The sequence below is a fragment of the Crinia signifera genome, chromosome 8, assembly GCF_055691185.1.
Source record: "Crinia signifera chromosome 8, ASM5569118v1, whole genome shotgun sequence".
Lineage (NCBI taxonomy): Eukaryota > Metazoa > Chordata > Amphibia > Anura > Myobatrachidae > Crinia > Crinia signifera.
The window spans coordinates 51,543,334-51,571,171 of NC_139224.1; the positions used below are offsets into that span (position 1 = coordinate 51,543,334).

A 27,838-nucleotide genomic window follows, 5' to 3' on the forward strand; every position below is an offset into this window, starting at 1 on the left:
TTTTTTTACTGCAGCAAAGATGCATTTTGTTTCTGATGCACTCGTACTAAAGAAGACCCAATATAAAACAAATATTAATGCGGCCTCTGAAACAACCATGGAAACAAAATGTATCTTGGCTGGATGTGTTCAATGTGCGAACTATACAAGGTCAATGTTAGTGGGTGCTTCATTTCTTCACCCACGCAGTGGCAAAAAAAAATCAATATAAAACACAGACTACAGTATCCTGCAGTGCAATTTACATCCTGATGTGCCCATGTGGCTATATTATGTTTGGATGACAACCAGGAGTTTTAGGGACCAGATGGCAAACCATCGTTCTACAATTCAGCTTGCTTTTAGGACTAAAAGTTTTATAAACTCCTGTGGTAAAATATTTAGCTGAATACAGACTTCGGTATCAAGTCTCAAATGTTTGCTGATAAATCATATCCCAACACCCTTTAATATCTAGGTTTGAAATACCTGGCTTTATTAGGCACTTACAGTACAAGTAGTTTCAGTAAGAGGATCAGACAGTGGGCTGAGTGATAGGAAGCAGCAGTGAGTGTAGGGACTGAGATAGAGAAGGAGATTATAGCAGCTGCCAAATCACACCAAGTGCAAAATTGCACAACCTGTGATTCCCGGATACTGGAAAAGGAGGGCGGTGCTTAAATCGCAAGCAGTCATGAGGGTTTCTGGGTACTCCAAACCGCCCTAGGAGCGCTATTGATTATGAACAGATAAGAAAATCATGATGACATTTTGCTTAAAAATAATCCAAATGGAACTATTGTTTAAATACAGTACAGCCTGACTGACCTCACCTCAATGAGAATTTTAGTATGTCTTGTTTTAATTGATATTTTATGGGATAAATGTATAAAGCAGTGGTGAGCGTGGAGATGTCTGCCAGTGGAAAAGTTGACCATGGCAACCAATGAGCTCCTCTGTATAATTTTATTGTATGCAATTTATAAATGTTACTTCAATGCTGATTGGTTGCCATGGGAAACTTCTCCACTGGCTCATTTCCGCTCTTATCACTGCTTCATACAATTACCCCTCTGTCTGAGGGAGAGACAATCTCATTGTGCCCCAGATCTACCCTGCTTTTGTCCCTATCAAGCCTATTATTTTACACTATACCCCCTTTCTGAGTCTAATCTTGGGGTAGACAATATATTGAGTTTGTGGTTCTTGGGTACACTTGGTAAGGAGAACCCAAGTTCAAAAAATGGTGTTCAAACCTAACACCTATGGAGCAGCTGATTGGTCCTAATGAAAACAATTGTGTATAGTGAATACATATATGAAATACTTCTGTAAAGCCGCATACACACTAGAGGATAAAGTGAAGGATATGATTCAGAGAGGGCTTTAAGAAACACTGCTTTTGTATTTCTTTGAACAGATTATTGTTTATTTTGGAAAGATTATTCCTGTTTCCAGTCATCATTGAGAAATACTGTAGAATTTTTGAATTTCTTACCTGCCATGATCCTTTCATAGGTTTGTACATGACTTCAGTTTCCGTTTGTTTTATATAATTTCTGTGTCTAACGAGCCATGTAAGGTTCCACAGGCCATTGATTGTCATCTTGATGTCAAGGGACCGAGGAGGATCTAGGCGTACTACAGAGGGAATTATTGTATACATTATGCACATGAAGTGTAACTATCATTAAAATACAAAGCCATTTAAATTTTTTTTCTCCCAAAATTCTGCTCGGTTTACTTTGATTAATCCTAAGAATTAGATGCGCCTCCACAGTCTTTATTAAATATTTTACTTTTCTGTGTATGAAACTAAGTTTAACACTGGGCAAATGCACAGAAGTACAGTATGTCTCTTTTTTGTAGGCATAAAAATAATGTGAAAAGAAGAGCCCATACCCTTTTCACATTCTTTTATTTATTACTTGAATGTATTGATTGCCAATTCTCAAAAATTCTAAAAAATTCTCAAAATTCTCTGTCAACTCCTTAATATGCATTTTTTTTAGTAAACAGATTGCATTTCCCATACAATGGGAAATGTGATCTGCACTAATTTACTAAAGAACCGGATTGATCTCTGTGATAATAACGCTATCTTCAGATAGCATTAATAGGACTTTCCTCTGGTTCTCCTGCACAGCCTTCTCTGCCTGCTGGATGTGAATGCTGAGCTCAGAGTTCGATTATTACCACGGGTGTTTCATAGACCACAGGATGATCACTGTGTAAAAAACAAACACCAAAGAAACCCCAGATACCTGCACCCAGGGACCATTGATCGGTAAACTTTGGTCATCTGTTCCTGTGCTCCTGCTGTGACGATGGTAATCTGATCAGTAAAGTGAGCTGAGTTTCCATGCACAGCCTGCACCATAGTTACCTACCTTCCTGCATTCTGCAGGAGACCCCCTGAAATAACAGCAATCTCCCTCTCTCCCTCATTAGTCTACCAATCTCCCTCATTTCACATAGCCCTTATTACACTGAGCTAGGTGAAAAAAGGAATGAGAGACAGATACATTTACATTGAATCATCAGCACTTTAGCAAGTATAGTAGCTCTTACTAACTGTTTTGGGGATCATCTACATTTGTATATAAGTCATTTAAAAAGATTCCTCTTAGATGTAGCCAGGGCTATTTTTGTGCAGGCTCCGGCAGGAACTGTGGCCCTTATTCTAGTTCACTCTTTCTGACAAAATATTTCTCAGATGGACAAAACCATGAGCACTGCAGGTGAGGCAGGTGTTACTTGTGCAGAGATAATTAGATTTGGGTGGGGTTTTACACCTGCCTCACCTGCAGTGCACATGGTTTTGTCCATCTAAGAAATATTTTGTCAGAAAGAGTGAACTAGAATAAGGGGCACAGTTCCTGCTGGAGCCTGCACAAAAATAGCCCTGGATGTAGCAGTACACACCCACGATTCTAGGTGCCACCTTCACAATCTCTCCATATATGGAACTAGACACGCCCCTTGGGAAAAGCATGACACGCCCCCTCAATGGGGTGCTGTGCAAAATTCTACGGTGCTTGTGTATTATCTGGGTGCCCGATTTTTTCATCGCATGCCACTACTTAAGGCATGCGATGCAATGTGATTTTTCATTGTAAAAACCCGATACAATTGTATAGTCACCCATGGGTGATTTCATACCCCCACTATCCAACTACGCATGGAGTTGATTTTATATAGTGTGGCGAGCGCGGATTACTTTACATGTATTCTGCGTCCCCTCGCGGGGCTCGCTGCGCTCACCACGCTTCGGGCTCGGTGGCTCGCTGCGCTCGCCACACTATATAAAATCAACTCCATGCGTAGTTGGATAGTGGGGGTATGAAATCACCCTTGGGTGACTATACAATTAAAAATCGGGTCTTTACAATGAAAAATTGCATCGCATGAATTGTATGCCACTATATTGCATGCGATGCGATGCGATGCAATGCAATACAATGAAAACATTTGGAGCCCAGATATTACACAAGTACCAATTCTACTACCAATTATAATCTCCCTGAAACTAGTTTTCAAAAGTAGACAAGTAGCCACTGCTACCATTGTTATTGCAGCCAATAAGTATTGCTTCAGCCCACTGAATGCCCGTCTTCAATGTGCATGCAAGCAGATGCTTCACTTTTACTCTTATTTCTTTTACATTTCTTTTAAAACCAATGAGCAAATGTATTGTAGATTGACAATGTGCTAGGACTACATGGAAAGAGCTGATACTTACAGTGGGCATATGGGTAGAATGGATACATTGATATGACACTCTTATTTGTGTTCTGTGAGCTGCTACAGATTACACTCAGATGTAAAACATGGCTCACAGTCATCGCTTCATTTACCTAAAGTAAAGGAATAAAACATAGACAGTGTACAGAGAAAAATCACAATTACAAAATGAGTTATCGGTGGTAAATGTAATGGGATACAGTCGCTACAGTAGGTCGACAGTACATTAGGTCGACTGGGCTTAGGTCAACATGGCTAAGGTTGACAATGGGTAAGTCGAAAGTAAAAAAGTTTGACAAAAAGTTTGACATGAGTTTTCACTTTTTTCCCCTCAAACCCCCCCCCCCCACCCTAATTCAGCCTCAGTTGTAGTTTTGCAAAGATTGTCACTGACATGCAGGGGGGCCGGGGGGGGGGGGTGGTGCTCTGCAGAGGGCAAGGCCACTCTGCAAGCCGAGTCCTTCCCCAATGCAGTTTCAAAATCTTGCAACCGCATCTTTAGGGTAGACCTCTGCCTGCACAGCCTAGTTGTGAAGGTAAGCATCAGGCCCTCATTTTTTCAAATGTGGGTGACCCTGACATTTTTAGTGGATATTTTGCACATCTCTCGGAGAGATTTTGGCACTTAAACGGTTAAGAACTTGTACATGCGCTATGCCACGTGCGAGTATGCGCAGAAGTGCAGACATCGCTAAACAGCAATTTCCGCACTTTAGCAAGGCATACTGAATTAGCCCCTATGCCAGAAATACCTATGAGGAAAAGAAAACAAGACAAATCATGGAATGTCCAGAACAATCTCCAGACTTAATCCCCCCATTGAGATGGTTGGAATGAACTAGACAGTAGGGTGACTGCAAGGCCATCCTCAAGTGTATCACTTTTGTGGGATCTTTTGTAGCAGTGCTGGGAAGAATGTCTCAAACTGTGTTTGATTTCCACTGTACAAAAAATGCCAGAAGTGTGTTCAGTGGTTAATCTACAATAAATTTCGAAAACCGATTAGAAATAGTTTTTTTTCTTAATGATTTACTTAGGTGAAAAACATCTAATTTATATATATCCAATACGATCTTAAAATAATTTAGGGGGTTATTCTAGTTCATTCTTTCTAACAAAATCCTTCTTAGATGGACAAAACCATGTGCACTGTGGGTGGGGCAGATGTAACTTGTGCAGAGAGAATTAGATTTGGGTGGGGTTTTACTTCAAAGTGAGATCTATATTGCAGTGTAAAATAAAGCAGCCAGTATTTACCATGCACAGAAACAAAATAACTCACCCAAATCTAATTCTCTCTGCACATGTTACATCTGCCCCCCTGCAGTGCACATGGTTTTGTCCATCTAAGAAGGATTTTGTCAGAAAGAATGAACTAGAATAACCCCCTTAGTTTTGCAAAAATAGAATAATAATTTTTTTTGGCTGGAACATTGCAACCAGTGGCGTCTTAAGCGAGTAGGATTCCGGGAGGGGGGGGGGGGGGGGCAGCGTCTTCTGGCCGGGTCCCCTCCTCTCTGCTGGGAGCAGCACCAGGCGCAGTAGGGTCTGAGTACTAGAGCACTTTGACCCTACCAGTGGCGTAACTATTGCAAGGCAGCCCCAGGAGCCCGGGGAAGGGGGGGGGGGGGGGCACAAACTTTTTGGCAAAATTTATAGGTACGCCACTGGACCAGACTGCGTATGCGCAAACCTCTGAAAAAAATGGTGCAGCGGCCATGTTTATGGCCATTTTACAGCGCTGTTGCCGTCAGCATAGAGCCATCTGATGCGACCACGCCAGGCAAGTGGCTAAACTGCAAAAAATTAAACCAAAACTGGAAAAATGGGAAATGTTTCATAGTGTATGTGAAAATTTCTTGTTGCTTATAAGTTACCTCATTCCATAGTAACCCCCAAATATTATGTGTGAATGACAGAAATAAGCATCATACTCACATATTTATTATTAGATGTCATATTTAGTGCACAACTTCTAATATGAACATAAGTGGGGAGGGAACAGGAGCCTTTTATAACTCTGTAAAAGAAAGACAATGAAAAGATTCAGCTTACATGTGTGTGCAGTACATCATGCAACAAATAACTATAACCGGTTTAATGCTTTGTCTGGCAGATTTATTAAGCCTAGTGAAGTGATGAAGTGGGCAGTGATAAAGCACCACCCTTTCAGCTCCTGTTAACTGTTAAGTTACAGGATAGGTTTAAACAATGACATTAAGGGCGTACAGATGGAGCCGTTCTCATTAGAGTGGCACCTGGTGATCTGATCACCATCTGCTGTCCCCCGCCAGCCTGCGCCGCCTCCGCCAAGTCCACCATAATGGGGAACGTGCACATGAGATGCTCTCGCACCCCATTCTCAGACGTCCCCATCCACTGGCCAAGTCCCGCCAGCCTCCGCCAGCACCTGCCAGTGCTATGGATATGTCGTGTTGGTGGGCTGGCTGAGGCTGGCTCCATCTGTAATTGGCTGGTGCCTCTTTATCACTTCACTGCCCCTCTGTTCCTTACTGCAGGTTACAATACTGGATAGAGGCTGGTAGAAAGGTTAAGGGTGGGTAGGGGTGGTGCAGGCTATAAAGTCATAACCCAGTAACTGCTGCCACTTATTTCCAGGTAATGCGTATTTCAGCTCACTATTTTCTAAGGCCCATGATAAGTTACAATGGCTTAGAGTCGGCTGGCTTCCTGCTGTAAGTGGCTACAGTGAAAAGCCATATTTTGCTGGAAACAGGGCTTTTCATTCCTGAATTACATTAGTGCCAGTCGCTTACCTATAATGGTGCAGTGTGTCTTAGTGAAGCCAGTTGCAGTCTGGGTGAATGCACTGGCTACACTGTAACTGGCTGTGACGTCCTATTGGAAGTCTGACCTGCCAGTCACCCGCAGTAAAAGAGTCCGGTCTGCTATAGGCAGAGAGCTGACTTCCTGTACAAGTCACTCCCTGCCTTGCCGTGCAACCCAATTTGGCTTCTATGTGCTGCAGCCCATACACTCGGGAATGGTGTCGGATAATTTCTGGCATCGTTCCGTGTGTGTGCACCTTAAGTAGATTTAAGTAAAACCTTTACTTCATCTTTGTAAATTTAAGGGATTTTCAGATGAAATATTTCGCAAAAATCCACTGACTGAAGTTGTGACTCAACTTGTGAGCCTAAGTTGCAAGTGATCTAGAAAATATAGGAAACGATTTTTATTCACAAGCAAAGCACCCGGTCATCCATGTAATTAAATAAAATAACATATGCAGTGACAGTTCCTTACAATTAGCTATTCAGTTATACACTCTCAGGGGATCATCCAGTATTACATCATGTTCTATTAAACAATAACACATTCATTACTTGATGGTACAGGAGTTGTCTATCAAACAATACAATACTTGTAATCTTAGTGCCACAAATGGAGATGGTTATATATATATATATATATATATATATATATATATATATATATATATATATATATATATATATATATATATATATATATATAAAAGTCAAAATAGTTTCACTTTTAGACTATGTTTGCCATTAAAGGCTAATTCCACAATTAGTATTACCAGTGTCTAGCTTTATGGATGCTGAGTGTTTTATTACAGTAAGGGCCCAATTCATATTTGTACGCACACCCAATGGTCGGACGCAGACTTCCTGGACCCAGGTATCTTATGGACAGCCTGGTAAAGCTTCAGCTTACTGAGACTGACCAGTGCCTAACACCATTGTGGCCAATGGTCAGGATGGAGCGTCCTCTGACCAGTGCTCAGATACTTGCTAATGCAAACATTACAGTAGTCTGTCTCCTACATTTGCTACCTGCTGCAACACAATTTTAATTACACAGAATTACACAGCCACTTCACAACCAGCGTCGGAACGGCCCACAGGCTTACAGGGGAAACCCAGGGTGGGCCCCACTGCCTTGGGGCCCACCTCCAAATATAGGGATCAGGTTATAGACTGTGCACATGAATTACACATTATACATATGTTACGTTACCACACAGGACTGCTGTTTATCGTCTACAGTGTACTGATTTATCTGATATATCTTCATGTATGAACTGTCAGTATTTACTACACTACACTTATAAGGGCCGGATCACACATAACAGCGCAGTGGGTACCATTCAGCTGGACTCGCTGCGCCGCAAGGAGACTGCCCTAATGGTTAGCCAAACTTCTGTGGCAGCTGCCACACCCCATCTGGAGACTGGCCACACCCCTAAAGTGAGCTCCTATAACTGCATTCCCCAGTGGGCCTTCATGCCCTAATACGACACTGTTCACAGCTGTAAAATGTCATACAAACTTGAATGTGGAGAAAATCTGGTGATGTCAGTAGCCCGCCCCTCCCCCGCACCCAGGGCTGCCGAGAGAGGGGGGGAGCAGGTATTAATTACCCGGGCCCAGGCTTGCTGGAGGGGCCCGGCGGGGGCCCTTATCTGATTCCTCCCCTTCTCCCTCTGTTTCTCCCAGATAGCAGCAGCAGAACACACCTAACAGCATGCTGGAGATGTGTGTGTGTGCTGCTGTTGAGGGGGGGGGGGGGGGGGCAATAACCCCCTCCATTTTAGAGTTTTTTTTTCACCACCCCCCCTCTAAGCAGTTTGGGGGCGTGGCCTAATTGCGGGAGGTGGCCACTTCTCCTGCAATTAGCCCACGCCCCACAAGTTTTACTGGGGCCCAGCATACCTCTTGGCTGCCCTGCCCGCATCATGGCCCCATTATCATGAGAACGCCCAGCGTTCTCATGGGAACGTTCATGAAATGCTGGGCGTTCCCATATGGTAGTAAGCCAGGCCGGCACCCCACGTCCCTCTCCGCCCCCCGCCCACTATGTTGGGTGCGTGCATCATGCATCCGCGTCTGCACAGAAACGCGTCTGCGCATGTGCAGATGCACGCCATCGGTCCCCGGTGTCAGCTCACGGAGGATGCGAATCAATGTGAATAACCCCCATAATGTACCCATTTGGTCAGTAGCCAAGCTGGGCAGAATGATCAAGCCACTGGTGTGGTTAATGCTAGGTGACACTTATCATTGTCGCCCATTGTCATTTATTTCTTACAGACTGTCAATAAATGTACTGATTACTGGTAACCATGGTGATGCATTGTACACCTGAGGGCAGTTATGTAAAGAGATTGTGTAACACAAATTATTTCCTATGAGACTCTTACACAAGGGAATTCTTGCACAGTATGTACTGTATTTATGTTTTTCTATAGCATCACATATTTTATTTTCATCAGGACCTATATGTAAAAGATTTATTTGCTTGTTTGAGTTTACATTGTAACATGGAGCAGTGCTGTTTTATTTAGACCTTTCTTTATTATGGTTATTATTTCATAGAGTAGTATAGAGTCTATAAATCTATGTACCTGTATACAAAGACTTGGTGGGTTATTCTGGTTCACTCCTTCTGGCAAATTCCTTCTTAGATGGAAAAAAACATGTGCTCTGCAGGTGGGGCAGATGTTACTTGTGCAGAGAGAGTTCGATTTGGGTGGGGTTTTACTTCAAAGTGAGATCTATATTGCAGTGTAAAAATAAAGCAGTCAGTATTTACCCTGCACAGAAACAAAAATATTCACCAATTCTCTCTGCACATTTTACATCTGCCCCCCTGCAGTGCACATGGGCCCTTATTCTGATCGGTGCGGATATATCCGCGTGCGTTCGGGCCGCCGATGTTTTGTGTCTGCGCATGTGCAGAGGCGTCTCTGCGCATGTGCGAGCGGGGCGTACGGCCGAATCCCGCATGATATGTGAACACTCCGAACAGGGGGTGGAGAGGGGCGTGAAGGGCTATTTGGGCTCATTACCATATGCATACGCCCCGCGTTTCATGGGAGTGCCCATGAAAACGCTGGGCGTACGTATGGTAATGCAGTCGTGACGCACGTGTAGGGGGCGGACATATGACATCGCCGGATGTCAGCTGCCCGCCCAGATCCCTGCTTATGCACGGAAAAATGTCCGTGTGGTCTGAGGTTGCGGGAGCTGGTGGAGCACTCGGTCCTGCATTTGATGGTCTGCGACCATCGAATGATGGGGGAGGTTCCCTTAGATGGAGGAGGCGTATTCCGTGTAAAATACACGTGCGGTCCGTTCGGCCAGCTTCTTACCGCATACGGACGGAGTTGGCGAGCCGTATGGAAGGCGGGGTTTCGCACGCACGGTCCTGGCCGCATAATCGGCTCCGGCCGCACCGATCAGAATAAGGGCCATGGTTTTGTTCATCTAAGAAGGAATTGTCAGAAGGAGTGAACCAGAATAACCCCCTTGGTGTTTCTGTTTTCCATTGGCAACATGTCCATTAGTGAGCCTCTCATAGAAGCTGAGCCATACACTGTACAAGGTAAGCCTTTATTGTCCTTCATAATGCCTTCCATTAGCTCATCTCTAAAACACAAATAAAACAGAAATAATGTGAACTAGTTTTGTTTGGTAAGAGCTGCATGAGTTGATGTTCCATAGGATAAGTGCTGTAGTACATGAATGACAACTGTAAGAAGATGACTAGGATTGAACAATCTGCAAGTATTGATCTAATATCTCACTATGGGCGGGATGTATTAAAATACATCGACGCCCTTTGTGGCCCCCCCGCCACGATGCCGCCGCATATGTACTAACATATGCAGCTGGCATCGCGATGCGGTGACGGAGGCCCCCCGCGATACCTGGAATGTGGTGTGCGGGGGGTCTCCGTCACCTCCCAGCCGGCTCCTGCATCCCTTACGCCGGGGACAGCTAAGCAAGCTGTCCCCGGCGCCTCCTCCTCCCCCCTGCAGCCGGAAGGATGTCCGGCTGCGTCACTAGGGGGAGGAGGGGTTTACCTTCCAGGGTCCAGGAGGACCCTTCAGGAAGGTAAGCGAGAGGGGGGGTCGGCGAGGCGGCGGGTTTGCGTCGGCGGGTGGCCAAAAGAAGCCCATAGGCTTCTATAGGGTATCGCCACCCAAAGGTGGCGATACCCTACACTGCGCTATCATTTTTTATACATTGTAAAATGCGGTAAAACCGGGGTTTTACCGCATTTTCCATTTGATACATCTCGCCCAAAACGCCATCCTTTTCCCTGAACGCAATGGTATGACACTGTTACTGAGCAATGCATTGTGGGAAAACCTTATAAGGTCTATATTTGTGTACTACAGATTTTGCTGGTGTTACATAGTTACATAGTAGGTAAGGCTGAAAAAAGACTTGCGTCCCATCTAGTTCAACCTGGTATAGATATCCATTGCTGATTTGGTAGGTTCTGGTATTTTACAGACAAATTATATTTCTTATTTGTACCCATGGATGTTTTTCTCCAGTAAATGTTTGTCCAACTTTGCCTTGAACGCATTTAATGAGCCAGCCGTTACCACCTCTCTGGGAAGAGAGTTCCAGAGTTTGACTGTTCTGACCGTAAAGAAATTCTTTCTACTAGCTGAATGAAATCTTTTTTCTTCTAATCTATACTCATGCCCTCGCGTCCTAGATTCCTTTCTAGTAGAAAATAGGGTGTGTGACAGTTCCTTATATTGGCCCTTGATATACTTGTACATGTTGAGCATGTCCCCCCTTAAACGTCTCTTTTCTAATGTAAATAGTCCCAAATTGCTTAATCTCTCCCCGTAGCTTAAATTCTCCATTCCCCTAATAAGCTTTGTTGCTCGCCTTTGGACTTTTTCTAATTCTATGATGTCCTTTTTATAGTGTGGGGCCCAGAACTGTACTCCGTACTCTAGGTGAGGTCTCACCAATGCTTTATATGTGTGTTGCAATAATTTGTATTAAATCAGTCTGATTTAGTATTTAGAAAGTTTTCACTTTAAATCTTATGAAAATATTGCAGAAAATATTGGCACTTTTGCAAAGTTGGAGTCTATCATATTCCGCCATAGTGTGTGTGCTAGGATGATGCTGCTTAAAGCTGTGAATATACCGTATTGCTCACACTGGCTATTAATGTAGTCATTATTTGGTAAGTCATAGCTAAATTGTATTTCTTTTGACAGCACCTTCTGGCAGTGATGAGGGCTCTAAACTGTTAGTAGGACTCATCAGGCATCACAGCTCTAATCTATCAGCATCACAGATCAAATCGGTTAGTAGGACTCATCAGGCATCACAGCTCTAATATATCAGCATCACAGCTCAAATCTGTTAGTAGGACTCATCAAGCATCAAAGATCTAAACTGTTAGTAGGACTCATCAGGCATCACAGCTCTAATCCAGTAGTAGGACTCATCAGCATCACAGCTCAAATCTGTTAGTAGGACTCATCAGCATCACAGCTCAAATCTCTTAGTAGAACTCATCACAGCTCTAATCTGTTAGTAGGACTCATCAGCATCACAGCTCTAATTTGTTAGTAGGACCACTAAGTTAGTTTGTGGATGTGAAATAGGGGGATGTTTCCCTATAGTTTTAGAGGATTGGGCCATTCTATAAAGAAGGTGTTAGAGGTCATCTGATTGGACCTTGGTGAGGAAATCTGCTCTGTGTCCCAATGTCCTACTTTTGAATGACTTTCAAACTTCGCAGACTGTACAATGCTAACAAGGAATTGGTTTTGCATCTTTGTCAACAAGCGGTGGATCAGGCTGAGTTTTGCGTGAGCTGAGGACATGGATTATGCAGATGAGGGCTGGTACTAAACTTGAACCAAACATTCCATTGGTACAAATTCTCCTTCCTATGGCACTACCTGCCCCCATCTTAGATAACTGCAGTGATAATGTATCCTATTCCTTTGTAATATTCTCCCACTCTCCACTGAATATTTGCAGAAGTTTATTGTACATGTAATCCGATACCTATTGTGTTCAGAAGAATTTCTCAAATTCCACCATTACAGTTGTGGTTTTAACAGTATCCATGCTTGAATCCAGACAGCTACATAAAATTGACTGAAGTATTAATTAACTCACCTGTACTCAAGCATGGATATCCTTAACATCTGAACTGTAGTGGCAGAGTTTAGGAAACGCTGGTGTAGGGGGTGCTGATTTAGAATGTGATCCAGACACCCACGGAGTCCTGTCAGCACAGGAGTGCATGGAATATTGGGAGTATTAATATGCGTGGAGGAGGGGAACAGTGGCAAATAGAAAGTCACAGACTTAGAGCCGGAGTGGAGGAAGCAGGATCAGAGCAGAATAAATATTCAAGGTGCGGCTTTTGGTAAACTGATTTGGGAATATTGTGATTACACCCCTCTGTGGGGTCTATGTACTAAGCCTTGGAGAGAGCGATACAATGGACAGCCAAGCCAAACAGCCAATCACCTCCTAACTGCAGTGGTACAGGCTGCTTTTGCAAAAATGGCAGTTGGCTGGTACTTTATCTCTCTCCACTGCATGTCTCTCCAAGGCTTAGTACATAGACCCCGATATTCTTAATCCAATTACCTTTTTGAAGTTTTAAAAAGAGCAACAGATACCGATCATGTAAAAAAAAAAGTTGTAGTACCAGATGATCCTGTTACAGATGTAGTCTACCATTAAATACAGTTTTTAAATGATAAGAATCAAAGTCTGATGACAGCTATTACACATTTAATAAATAATTGTTTATTTTGTATCCTCACGAATAAACTACTTTAGAAGTACCAGTAATTAATTGCAGGTGGTGTGACAACCTGGCTGCTCCATGAGTCATCCCACTACTCCCAAGTTACAGGGGTACATATCTCTTAAGGTGGTATTACACTACTGCGACTTCTCGCAAAAGTCTATGGCCATCTAATCCACCTTGAGCCACCCCCAGGATCGCATGTAAAATATTGCATGCAGTCCAGTTGCATGCCATATATAGCTTGCTACCCTGCTCCCCACCTCCGGGAGAGGGTCCAAGTCAGAAGTCGGATGTGCAGGCAGGACCAACCTCCGATGCTGCACAGATGTGCATGGCACCACGCATCTGATTGGAAGGAAAGTCAAACACATGCGATTTTAGCAGTTTTCACTTGATTTCTCAGCCCGATCCTTTAGAATCTTCCCAAATCATGTAACTGTATGGGGACCTTTACAAATAAGATTGGACTACTGACCTTCAGAAGTATCAATATGCCCATCTCTGGGAATAACTTTTGGCAGCTGACATCACCATATTCTATTCCATCATTATGGACAGGAAAACTAGCAAAAGTCTCCAATACTTCGGACCTGCACCCCCCCTGCTGTCTGCGAGTTACCCTCTTTGGTTCCATTCAGAGCAGGCTCAAAACCAATTTAGGCAACAAGGCTTACTTATGTTTTTAATGTATTTCCGTTATATTATCTGAAACTGTAGGGGTATACTTTCTAAAGTGAGGTTTATAGAAGTGGAGATATTTCCCATAGCAACCAATCAGTTTCTGCCTATTGTGTTCTAGAAGGTAACATGATAAGTAGAATCTGATCTTTACTTCTCTAAATCCAAACTTAAGTAAATATACCCCACAGAGTGCTCCGAGACCCATTGGAGAACGCTTTGTACAAATATTATTGTTATGCTTGCTTTATATCTTTAGCCTTTATTTACATTTTTCATAGCAGATTGACTCACCGATTCTTATCATTGGTAACAATAGCTGATACGTAACATGGGACTGATGTTACATTTCTATCCGCTTTCCATGAACAGGAAACAAGTTCCAAGGAGTTGTATGTACAGTCCAGATGTGCTGAAATTATACAAGAAATAAGATTATTGCAATTTACATTTAGTTATAAAATTCGTTTTGGTCGACATTCATTCAGTTCTATGGTTTTGCCCCTTATACAGAGGACCCTGGTCTTTCTCGGCTCTCCAGTCACTTGACAGGGCACTATGGGGTTTATTTACTAAGATGGGAGTCCTATTATGGGATACGGTCATTAGGTCTACACCAACTAGGTCAACAAGCATTGGGTCGACACCACTAGGTGGACAGGCAGCAAGGTCGACATGGGTTTAGGTCAAAATGGGTCAAGGTCGACATGTGTCTAGGTCGACAGGTCATTAGGCGGACACAAGCATTAGGTTGACATGGGCTAGGTCGACAGTCAAAATGTCGACATGGGGTTTTTCATTGTTTTTTGAGCAGACATGTGCTGACAGGCGGTATTTCATGCCCTACCATCCACTAGGGCGTGGTGGGAGAATAAAATAGTGTGCCCGAAGCATTGCGAGTGAAACGAGCGATGCGAGGGATGCGGTACACTTCAAACTATGTTCATGTCGACTGTGTCGACATTCGGGTAAAAAAAACAGAGAAAAACCCCATGTCGACCTTTTGACTGTCGACCTTGCTCATGTTGACCTAATACTTGTGTCAATCTAATGTCCTGTCTACCTAGACCCATGTCTACCTAGACACATGTCGACCTTGACCCATGCTTGTCAACCTAGTTGACAGGATTACTGGTGATTCCTGCCTCCGCGGGAGAACGTTGGGCACTTCATGGAAGTGTCCTCACCGTGCCATAGAAGGGCCGGTGAGATGGTCACAGAGCAGGCTGTACATTTAGATAGATGGGGTTTTCATTGCCCATGTTTAGGTTGGGACATTCTAGTCGCCGCCATTATTAACACCCATTGAGCGGAGGCTGGTCTCCAAGTGTTTTTCTAGCCGTCCCTTTACAAATAGGGTCATACTAGTTAATAAATATCCATGACCTTTTAACTTGTTGTTGTTGTCCATGTCTTTGATTTTAGTGATAAGATGTGTCCATGTGATTTATTTCTAGGGGTTAAGCTAGTGTTAAAGGTCAAGCGCTATAATTAAATAGGCGACTTACTGGACCGAACGCACGATTTCGGCTTGCTGTGCACTGTGTATGTATCTAGTGCACATCCTGAAGTGTTTAGGTAGGATTACAATGGGAAGGGGATGCAAGTGTAGCTGTGCTCGCGATGCGAGGGGATGCGGTGCACTTTAAACTGTGTCCATGTCAACTGTGTTGACATATAGGTAAAAAAACATTGAAAAACCCCATGTCGACCTTTTCACTGTCGAACTAGACATTGTCGAACTAATGACCTGTCGAACTAATGACCTGTCAAACTAATGTCCTTTCGACCTAGACCCATGTCGACCCTTTCCCATGTTGACCTAATGGTGTCTACCTAGTGACTGTCGACCATCATGCTGTAGACCAAATGATCCCAACCCCTGGGAAGCTGTCAAGAGTTCAAGAGAAATCTGGATTGGATGCTGGTCGTCCTGATGTATGGATAGGAACGTGGTTTTTGGATTCCGCACTAGGTTCGTCCTACCTAGGGTGAGAGAGATCAAGAGAGATCTAGTCTCGCCTGTGGTGGGGGGCGGCCTGGGTGGCCTATAACCAAGTCTCAAAAAAACAATGTATAGTTCCCGAATTGGGTGCAGCTATTCTGAAGAGTTGGTGGTGCTCCCCTGAGTCCGAATGTACAATGGCAGTGGAAAGGAGAAAAGAGGACTCTCTTTGTGGGGCACTCTTACTATGTCAAATGATAGTTTTTAAAACGTAACTTTTATTCATAATTTCCTTTAAGATAATTGGGACAGAAAGGCCTTCTGTATAGGATAAGATTAAATTAAATTAGTCCCTTTTGCAGTAAGCTTTTATCATATCTGCTATGCACAGGGGGATGTATTAAATTAATAGAAAGGGTGATTCCCCCTCTGGGGTCTTAAATGAACAGTATGCACCCAGTATAGCCTATGGCTCTAAAGTCTGGGGATCGTTATGGAGGCTGATGTATTTTATTCGAATCCTGTGTTGGGTAATTTAAGGGGTATATTCCCTGTTTGTGATAAAGGATTCAGAATAATTTTTATGGGGGAAAAATTCCCTCGGTGGAGGAGACTGCTATTATATCAAAGTATCTGATATTGATAATCGGGGTCTGGCTGCAGCAAATAGATGTTTGTGATAGCAGGGTCTGGCTGCAGTACAGAGGTGTCAAACAGCAGAGTGTATCTTCTGATTACAGAAACTGTTTGTATTCTGCTACATTAAAGTTGCAACAGAGTTTTATTCGATGTTGCCAAAGTCTGGTTATGTCTATTGCTTTAGTGTCCTGAGGAAACAATTATGTGTTTTAAATAATTCACATTCCAGGGATCACCTATGCTCAATAGTGTATGCGGGTTGCTTGTGCCACCCAATGTATCTGTGTTAGCCGATGTCCCTTACGGCAGACCACAGATTTTTGAAAAATTTTCACTGTTGGGTGACCAGAGCGGGTCGCGATCGTAAGTATAAGTGACAGGTGTATATTCTGTGTCTATCCGAGATCACAATTGGTTATCAATGCACCAAAACAGATAATCACATAATAACTTGCTAATTATCTTGACATGATCTGTCAATCAATCGCTTAAATTTCCCAGTGTGTATGTGCAGATTGCACAGATAATACAATCAGTTATCATTGCACCAAAACAGACAGTCAAATAGTGACTCTGCTTCAGTGTCATGAGGTAAAAATGATATCTTATAGACAGTTCACATTCCAGGAAACGCTTTTGCAGAATGGTATATGTGAGTCACTAGTGCCCCACACTGTATCTGTGTTGGCAGATGACCCTTGCAGCAGATCACAGAATTTTAAACATTTTGTCACTGTTAGGTGACCAAAACAGGTTGCAATCCTGAGCACAAGCGGCAGGCGCGTATTCTATGTTACTATCAAAACTCACGATTAGTTATCATTGCACAAGAGATAATACATACACAATCAATTTTATTGACACTACGGGTGACATTCTATGCTATGCGCTAAATGCGCATGTTTTATTTGCGCACCACATCGCCGCAAATCGCCTATTTTAAAATCGCATTTTTCAGCCTAAATACGCATATTTAATGTGATGCGCATTGGAGGCTGAAAAGTGCGAATAGGGGCGATTTGCAGTGAAGTGGTGCGCTGTTTTTAGTCCTGAAAATGTGCGATTTTCATGTCTGAAAATCGCACATTTGCAGGACAGCGCAAGGTTGTAAAAAAAAGAACCGAGCGCGGGGTCCCCCGCCCGAGTCTAACCAGCCCCGGGCTCACTGAGCCGGTGCTGGTGACATAAAATCAGGGTCCCCGACAAATAGGGGTCCCCTTGATTTTATGAAACCAGCACCGGGCTCAAGGTCCGGCGCTGGTTCCCAAAATACGGGGGACAAAGTGACTAGGGGTCCCCCGTATTTTAAGAACCAGCACCGGACACAACCAGCCAGCAGGGTAATGCCACAGCCGGGGGGAGACTTTTTATACAAGTCCCCCCGGCCAAAGCATTAACCCCCTGGCTGGTCAGCATGGGCAGGGGTCCTGGGGAAGTGGGGACCCCCCCAATGAAGGGGTCCCCCCCCTCCAGGACTTACCAGCCCATGCTGATAGTCCGGGGCTGTCCTCCATGCCCCTGGGCTGTGGGCATGGAGCTGATGATTTGTGTAAAAAAAAGAATGAAAACTATTGTTTTACACTGGCGAACTATGAGTCCCAGCAAGCCTACCCCGCATGCTGGGACTTGGGGAACCACAAGTCCCAGCATGCGGGGCATTAAAGGGCCCGCTGGCACTTGTAGTTCTGCAGTGTAAAAAATAGTGCACAAAATCACACTGACACCCTGTAAAATAAAACTTTAATACACACAAAACACACACACTGATACTTACCTACCTTGAGCCCGTAGGTCGGTCCCTGGATCCTGGGTCCGTCCTCCGGGGCTCCAGGGCAGAAGAGTCCGGTTCCGGGGCCTTGGTCCTGGTTCCGGGGCTGGTCCTGGGGTTCCGGGGCTCCTGGCGTGAAGAATCCGGGGTCCGGGATCCGTGGTAGTCCCCAGGGGTACCTAAGGAGGAAAATCCAACTCACCTGCTCCCCGGCGGCGACCTCCGGTGACAGCGCTGCTCCAGACTGGTACCCGGCTTGCAGGAGTTTGTCCGGCGCTGAGATGTTTCCTCCTCGCCGTCTCTGAACAGAATGATTTTTCAGCCAATCAGGAGCCGAGAAAGTCGGCTCCTGATTGGCCAGAAATCATTCTGAATACAGACGCCGACGAAGTAACATCTCTGCTCTGGATGCGTTGAGATGTTACTTCGTCGGCGTCTGTATTCAAAATGATTTCTGGCCAATCAGGAGCCGACTTTCTCGGCTCCTGATTGGCCGAGAAATCATTCTGTTCAGAGACGGCGAGGAGGAAACATCTCAGCGCCGGACAAACTCCTGCAAGCCGGGTACCAGTCTGGAGCAGCGCTGTCACCGGAGGTCGCCGCCGGGGAGCAGGTGAGTTGGATTTTCCTCCTTAGGTACCCCTGGGGACTACCACGGATCCCGGACCCCGGATTCTTCACGCCAGGAGCCCCGGAACCCCAGGACCAGCCCCGGAACCAGGACCAAGGCCCCGGAACCGGACTCTTCTGCCCTGGAGCCCCGGAGGACGGACCCAGGATCCAGGGACCGACCTACGGGCTCAAGGTAGGTAAGTATCAGTGTGTGTGTGTTTTGTGTGTATTAAAGTTTTATTTTACAGGGTGTCAGTGTGATTTTGTGCACTATTTTTTACACTGCAGAACTACAAGTGCCAGCGGGCCCTTTAATGCCCCGCATGCTGGGACTTGTGGTTCCCCAAGTCCCAGCATGCGGGGTAGGCTTGCTGGGACTCATAGTTCGCCAGTGTAAAACAATAGTTTTCATTCTTTTTTTTACACAAATCATCAGCTCCATGCCCACAGCCCAGGGGCATGGAGGACAGCCCCGGACTATCAGCATGGCCTGGTAAGTCCTGGAGGGGGGGGACCCCTTCATTGGGGGGGTCCCCACTTCCCCAGGACCCCTGCCCATGCTGACCAGCCAGGGGGTTAATGCTTTGGCCGGGGGGGACTTGTATAAAAAGTCTCCCCCCGGCTGTGGCATTACCCTGCTGGCTGGTTGTGTCCGGTGCTGGTTCTTAAAATACGGGGGACCCCTAGTCACTTTGTCCCCCGTATTTTGGGAACCAGCGCCGGACCTTGAGCCCGGTGCTGGTTTCATAAAATCAAGGGGACCCCTATTTGTCGGGGACCCTGATTTTATGTCACCAGCACCGGCTCAGTGAGCCCGGGGCTGGTTAGACTCGGGCGGGGGACCCCGCGCTCGTTTTTTTTTGTATTTAACCATTTCTTTTATTTTTTACAGCAGAACCCTGCACGGAACATTGCGATCTGTGCAGGGTTCTGGCTAATTCGCCTAACAGACCCAGGTCTGAAATAAGTGCGATAATTAGTCACTTAAAAAATGCGATGTGCAAATGCGCATTGCATTAAATAAGCGACTTGTATACTTTTCTGTGCGAAAACATCTGGATGCGATAAAAATGCGAATTAATCTCGCATTTTTATTCACCAGACCTTAACGCACATAATATGCGATTTCAGCCCCTGTGCGCATCCCATTAAATAAACGATTTCATGGGAAAATGCGATATCGCCATTTTGTGGTCTAATTACCGCAAAATAACGAAAATCGCATCCCATAGAATGTCACCCAAGCTGTCAATCTATCGCTTAGATCCCCCAGTGTGTAGGTGCAGATTGCACAGATCGTCAATCACTTATATTTAGCAGTGTATTTTTGTGCAGCCAAACAGGTTTTTTAAGACCGTGTTCTGATATTGGTCTGTATGACCTGCGATAGTAGCAATTACCCGTTGAATGTGTCCCTGCTATTAAGCCCAAAGTGCCTGGAAAGATCACATCAAAACAATCAGTGGTTCAGTCTGTTTAGTCATTGTTTGTCAGGGCCATATTGGCAGAAGTTGCACTGAGGGATATCCTCCTATGGATCAGCCTGGCCCTTTAGTACCAATTGGTAACAATGACTAAAGAGACTGAACCACTGATTGTTTTGATGTGATCTTTCCAGGCACTTTGGGCTTAATAGCAGGGACACATTCAACGGGTAATTGCTACTATCGCAGGTCATACAGACCAATTTCAGTCCTGCAATGCTGTTTTATCAGGGCTGACCTAACTCTACTTACAGAAGTGTCCTCCTAACACTCATCTACTTTTCTGTCGGTGTGTCTACGTCTTCTCTCACTCTCCGTCGGCTCAAATAAATTATTTTGATGACTTTGGGCAGCAGAAAGGAGTGACTTTAACACGCTGTACTTTCCCTCTTTTCCCACCTCTATAAGGATATCTGGTGCACCATATTATCTTAAAAAAAGGGTTTTTCCAACCCCACAAATATTCATTGCCCCCCAATTATATTAACAATGTCATGATTATAACCTGAATCACAATTAGTTAAATAAGCTGGACATTTCATTTGTTGTCCTATTGAAGGACATAAACTGGTCATACACCAACAGTGTATGCACTAATTAAAAACACCACTAACTGCCACTGCTCAGACATAGATTTATTCTGACACTAAGTGGCAACAATCCTTTATTGTCTATCAAATTTGTTGATTATAGACAGTTTATTATGTGTAAATCATTTTTCCTTTTTTTGAGCCATTATTTTAAATAATTGGAATTAAAAGCTACGTTTTATCTCACTCATTATCTCTTACAACAGAAAAGTGTGCCTCCCACAAGGAATCCCTCTTGTGAACAGCTTCCCACTCTCTAATACTGCTTTCACATTGCAAAAACCTGCTTTCAACCCGAATTTTCTAAACGTGTCTTAAAACTGGTCAAAAGCCAGTTAAACCCCTTTCATATTGCATGATGTAAAGGTATATTGCAGTTTAAATACCGTTTTGTACCTTTCAGATTCAACCCATTTCACCCATAGAAAGCCATACAATGTCATTTTAAATATTTTTTTCCTGCTTGTGGGCGGGGATCAAGTGTGGTTATCATTTGTAGCAAATACCGTTTCTGAGCTTTTCAGACTGCAGGGAAAACGGCTCAGAAACGTGTAGGATCCTGCTTTTAACACGTGTCAAAATACTGGTTTTCTGTAACCGGTAAATTGACAATGTAGCTTTCACATTGCAGCTGGAACCGTTTTAAAGCACTAAAAAAAACGGCAATATACCGTGTTACAGCTGCAATGTGAAAGGGGTATAAGAGGTTGGCTGTTTCTCCCTCTTCAAAGTATTTGAGTACTTGATTCCTGGGGGCACCTCCAACACTAAGTAACTATCGTATACAGTGGCGTAGCTACGTTTTGGGCGCGCCCCCGCCGTTAGGGGGGGGGCACTCCCCCCCGCCCCGCTAAGCACCCCTACCCCCTCCCCCCCCGCTAAGCACCCCTACCCCCTCCCCCCCCTGCCCCGCCGCCCCGCCGCCGCCCATGCAAACCCCCCCTCAATCCCCTTACCTATCGCGCTGGTCCCGGCAGCTCCGTTCTTCTGAGGACCACCAGAAAATGGCCGCCCCCATACAGCAGATAGTTTCAGAGAACTGTGTGCTATATGGGGGCGGCCATTTTCTGGTGTTCCTCAGCAGAAGAACGGAGCCGCCGGGACCAGTGCAATAGGTAAGTCTGCGGGGGATTGGGGGGTAACTATAGCACCGCAGCCCCCGGCGCCCCCACATGCACAGCACCCCCCCCCCCCGCGGTGGCGGGGGCTGCGGTGCTATAGTTACGCCCCTGATCGTATATGATTGATACAAAATTAAGTTACGTTGGTTATTCATTAATTATTTTGTTCTATGTTTGTCTTGTCCTGTGCATGATACAAATTTCCCTTGCTACCTCTGTACTGCAGCCAGACCCTGCTATCACAAACATCTATTTGCCGCAGCCAGACCCCAATTATCAATATCAGGTACTTTGATATAATAGCAGTCTCCTCCACCGAGGGAATTTTTCCCCCATAAAAATTATTCTGAATCCTTTATCACAAACAGGGAATATACCCCTTAAATTACCCAACACAAGATTCGAATAAAATACATCAGCCTCCATAACGATCCCCAGACTTTAGAGCCATAGGCTATACTGGGTGCATACTGTTCATTTAAGACCCCCAGAGGGGGAATCACCCTTTCTATTAATTTAATACATCCCCCTGTGCATAGCAGATATGATAAAAGCTTACTGCAAAAGGGACTAATTTAATTTAATCTTATTCTATACAGAAGGCCTTTCTTCTTGATGTATGGCCAGCTTTAGATAAAATGATATCTTTATGGTCTTTATTTACTAAGATGGGAGTTCTATTGGCGATGGGATGTTGCTATTGGGAACCAATAAGATTCTATAAATATTATCTTCTAGAAGCTGCTAAATAAATAAGAAGTAGAATCTGATTGGTTGCCATTAGAAACATCCCATCTTCAATAGAACTCCCATCTTAGTAAATAATCCCCTCAAAATGCAGTCTTTGTATTTTCTACTTACCCTCATTTCTCAACTACATAGATTAGACATGGGGAGGTACTGGCTACCTCCCGGAGTACCCTCATTTACTGGTGTCTGGCTTTTGTTAAGCATTACCTTCACATTCACAAACTTTAATAAGAATCAATCATCCACCATAAAATAGGAGATTTGTCAATTGTATTTCTTTATATTTGTGTTTGTGCATTTAAATAAGTTATTTCTACATTTTTTGTTCAATAAGCAATATTTTATCCTGGTTAGAAAAAAGCCATTATTTACCCAGTGTCAGCTCCAGAAGAGTGAGAAGACAGATCCAGATGTGGCTGGGGACTGACATTCTGAAAATCCTGGATTCTGTCAAAAGTGCAGAGATCAAGAAAGTAAATAGAAAGCCATAAGGAGGACCCAGCGAGAGATGTGCATTACACAGGGGAGACGGCATATCATGTTACTGGAAGCACACGCCATACAGGTACTTCCTTACAATTCATATCTCTCTCTGTCATGGAAATGTGCAATTTCAATATGACTCACATCAACATCTCATATACAGTAGATACTTACAGTATTTAACTGACAGTTCACCTTCCCATAAGTGTGACTTCAACCATTCTCCTAATACATTACCATGAGGGGAACCTGGGGTTATTAAAAAAACAACAAGTTAATAAAAAATAATCTAATAGTAAGATATAAAACATCTCTGCAAAGTAAAATGTATATTAAATCTAAATAACACAATATAGAGGATTGCTGTGCTAGATATGTAAATGTATTAAATTATTAAAACCCTTGGAAAGAATCCAGCTAGTACCATAAAGCATACTGTAGTTGCCTAATCTCCTGCATTCTGCAGGAGACTCCCTGAAATAGTACTAATCTCCCGGACTCCCAGCTGCCGCTGCTCTTCTGAGCCTCTCCTGTTAATAAAGGTCCTTCATGCGCTCGGCCATGTTCGGCCACTCAGGCGTCCTCAGGAGCCCGGCATCGGCAGTGGGGAGGAAGTGGCAGGTGGAGTGGCCAAGCGACAAAGGGGGGGGGGGGGGGGGGGTGGAGTTGTGGTTATTGCTGCCAGATGGTGCACAACTGGATGCACCACTGGCACATACCTACCATTCAGTGGCATGCCTGGGGGAGAAGTTACCGAGGGGAGAAGTCACCTGCAATCCCCCCTTGCACAATGTATCTTGTGCAATCGCAGCCAAGCCTGTCGAGATGCGATAAATCTATCGTGCAGCAGGTGCATCAGACTTAAAGTCAAACAAATCCGATTTGGTCACTTTTCATCCAATTTCTCGCCATAATCGGATGAATAGTCCAATTCTGCCCACACTTGCCTACTTTTACATAAGTATTTCAGGGAGATTGTGAAAGTAACACCTTTAAGCTCAGAGGTGCACTGCTACATCTGAGGGTGTGTGAGAACAATGGCTTACAACCAAATGTAACTGAGTCCCAAATAAATGTATGTACAGTTGACATACGGAGTATTGTGCCTTCTAAGGAAAATTACACTTAGGGAGAAATTTAATAAGATTGCGGATTACAGACGTTCCACAGTACAAACGGGTAAGACCGGAATCAGCCATAATCGTCTGAAATATGAATGGAAAATACAACATATTCACTAAGCTGCAGTGTTCTCCTGATTGGTATTTTCCGGTGACAAAGTAATTAATATTTGGCTTCCAGATTTACGGCAGCCAAATACATACAAGCCACTAGCATCGTACGGATGAGTTAGATCCGTGCAATGCTTCTCAGTGTTAAAAATATATAAAATTATATGGTACTTGTGTAGTTTCACGGGGGCACTTTCCAGCAGATCGTACGTAAATTGTATGCAAATCTGCAATGCGATTTAGCACACCCCTATCCACTTCAGCCTGAAGCGTGGTAAGCGCAGTGTGCCCTGTGAGGGGACGTGGTGCACATACTCCCGACCTGTTCATACCCCCACTATTCACGTCGGCGTGGAGTTGATTTCATAAAGTGTGGCGAGCACAGCGTGCCACCGAGCCCGAAACGTGGCGAGCGGACGTGGAATAATCCATGTCCGCTCGCCACGCTTCAGGCTCGTTTTCCGTGTCCGCTCGCCAGGCTTGGGGCTCGATGGCTCTCTGCGCTCGCCACACTTTATAAAATCAACTCCGCACCAACGTGGATAATGGGGGTATGAACAGGTCAGGAGGACACTTACCTCATTGAGCCGGTCCATGTTACAGGAATAAAAGGGGGATATAAGCTGGGGTCCCCCTGTATTTCTATAACCAGCACCAGGCTCTTGGCCCGGTCCTGGTTCCCAAAATATGGGTGATGAAAAGAGTAGGGGAAACCAGACCTGGGCTCAGCCAGCGGTGTCATGCACAGCCGGGGGACACTTATCATGTAAGGTCCTCAAAGCCAAACCAAGGACACCGTGGCTGGCCAGTCTGGGCCGGGTCCCTGGGGGAGTGGGGACCCCCCAATAAAGGGGTCCCACCCCTCCAGGGGTACCCCAGCCTGGGCTGAAGCCAGGGGCTGTCCCCAGTGCCCCTTGGCGGTGAGACTGGGCTGATTCCAGTAAAAGTGTAAAAACTAAAAATGACTATTGGGTGCTGTTGTGGGATTACAAATCCCAGCAAGCTCCCTCCCACTTCCTGGAAGTAGGGACTTAGTGAACCACAAGTCCCAGCATACAGAGAATTAATGAGCCCACTCGGTTTTGTAGTTCTACAAAAGAACCAATAGCCCAAGAAATCACATTGACACCTAGAAAAAGAAAGCTAATACACACCCCACATATCCATACTTACCTATAGGGTCCACCGTAGGCCTGTCCTCTTCTCCATGTAGAATCAATGGTGTACTTGAGAAAATAAATTACAGTTTACTCACTACCTCCCCGGCATAGATCGCGTCCTCTGCATTCCATAGATATAACAAACTGCTGACCCGACACCAAACAATCCTGAGGAGCCGTAAGTGTGTTTATAGAGATGATGTCATCTCCAAGCTCCGCCTCAGTTTACATTGTGGGTCGGTATCGCAGTGTAAACGGGAAAAATCCCAGATCCAGCCTGGATTGAAACCGTATTCCAAATACCGGGTCGGATCCGAGATTTTGGTGTAAAAGGGGTAAAAGTTATACAGGCTTATAGGACCTCTCTGCTTACTCATATTCCTTAGTCCCTAGCAACTAGTTCACTAGAACTCAGAGATTTTCTCAGGATATCATCAACTTCTTCACTCTGTGCTATTTTCAAGACTTGATTAAGCTTCTCTTGGGTATCAATAGTAGTGTATGTCCATATCCCCTACAATATTTAACGTGTAAGTCACTTTAATGACTGCAAGCAGCTACAGGGTCAGCATCCTTTAGCAATGGGGTGAATTGCACAGTCTGTTCCCTTGAGTAAATTGCCCTGAGCAATTCAGTACAGACCTTTACAGTATAAATGAGCATTAACTGCTGCCCTGGGGCTGCTTGCGGGGTCATTAAACAGTTCTAGACACTTTATCCACAGGAGCAGACCGCAGAACTCAACCTGTTAATTGAACATGACCATTAAAGGTGGGGAAAATGGTTCCAATTAGCAGGGAAGTGCACCCTATCTGCATATTTTGTGTACAATTAATGTGTCAGGTTTAGTGCAGACCCCCCGCCCCCCTCACGGGATTGCTGACTATGAGCTGCTCTCCAGCTGCACATGCATAGTGCAGGAAACCCTGCACTGTGCCTTGGGACCGGTGGATAGGGATTACAAGATCCCTTTCCAGTGGGTCAGTCCCACTGCAGGTAAAGGACTAATGCTATCTAAAGAACAACAAAGCAGGCAAGATCTGGAAAAGCTTTATGCAAAGTGTGCCACAATCCATATAGAACACTTTGGAGACAGCAGTTTCCGGAGCTTGCAGATAGAAAGCAGTAGAAATGTCTTATATGTGTTGCTTTCCTGTTTGCATAAATCCCAACTTTTGAAGATGTGGAGGAGGAACATTCCGCGCGCCGGAGGCAAGTCTCTGATATTTTGGGGGTGTGGCCTATCAGAAAGGGGCTGGGCCTATAATAGTGACCCTCCCGCGAGGCCATGCCCTTGTTTTCGCTGCTGTGGGTGCATGGCTAGCAGCTCTGTGAGCTGCTGACCATGTCCCCAGCACCTCAGGCTGTAGGAATGGACGCTGTGTGCAGGCAGCAGTATACAGATATTGGGCCGATCAGCCAATACCGTGTAAACCGCTGGACAATTATATAGATGTGTACATTTCTCAGTTTGTCAATAGTCCATTAGCAACTATTTAAGTATACTACTGTATATAACAAATATCAATTTCTGAATTTTTCCATTACATCTCTCAGGCTTACCTCTTATTAATATGGGTATATTTATTTAACTCACCAGGATGTATATAGGGGGTTCTTCAGCGGATAACTCCAATATCTGCTGCACTCTCCAATTGCTGATCAGAATAGCAGCCCACATACTGTAGGTATTTAATATTGCATTTACACCAATATCCCAGGTCATACACTGAATTTTCCACTCTCTATTCCCCGTTTCCACTGCACTGTATTTTCGGGTTTTACTCACTCAGGTGTATGTACACCGTTTCAACCGAAAGGAAAAATCTGGGCAGGGCAGTGGGTGGGGACCGGTGGGCAGGCAGCAGGCAGGGACCCATGGGCTGCCAGCAGGTGGAGACCAGTGGGCAGCATACGCGGAAAGACAGGCAACCAACAGTTGGCCAGGTGGTGTCTAGAGACTGGAGGGCAGCCAGTGAGCTGCTGGACAGCTGAAGGCATCTGCACAATGGCCAAAAATCCCGGGTAAGAGCTGTTTTCACTTCTCATTACCTGGGAAAGTTCCATTAAA

At 44.7% G+C, this 27,838-nt stretch overlaps 1 protein-coding gene across 1 annotated transcript in view; it reads right to left on the reverse strand.

Moving 5' to 3' along the window:
- Positions 1-27,838, reverse strand: part of IL2RB (interleukin 2 receptor subunit beta) — a 53,340-nt gene that overhangs the window by 14,244 nt on the left and 11,258 nt on the right. Inside the window, exons 2-6 of the mRNA XM_083158029.1 lie at positions 23,265-23,339; positions 14,278-14,395; positions 5,662-5,743; positions 3,722-3,836; positions 1,478-1,620 (exon numbers count right to left, since the gene is read on the reverse strand). Of these exons, the coding sequence (XP_083014155.1) occupies positions 1,478-1,620; positions 3,722-3,836; positions 5,662-5,743; positions 14,278-14,395; positions 23,265-23,322 (516 nt within the window). The 5' untranslated portion in view covers positions 23,323-23,339. The remainder of the gene's footprint in view (positions 1-1,477; positions 1,621-3,721; positions 3,837-5,661; positions 5,744-14,277; positions 14,396-23,264; positions 23,340-27,838) is intronic.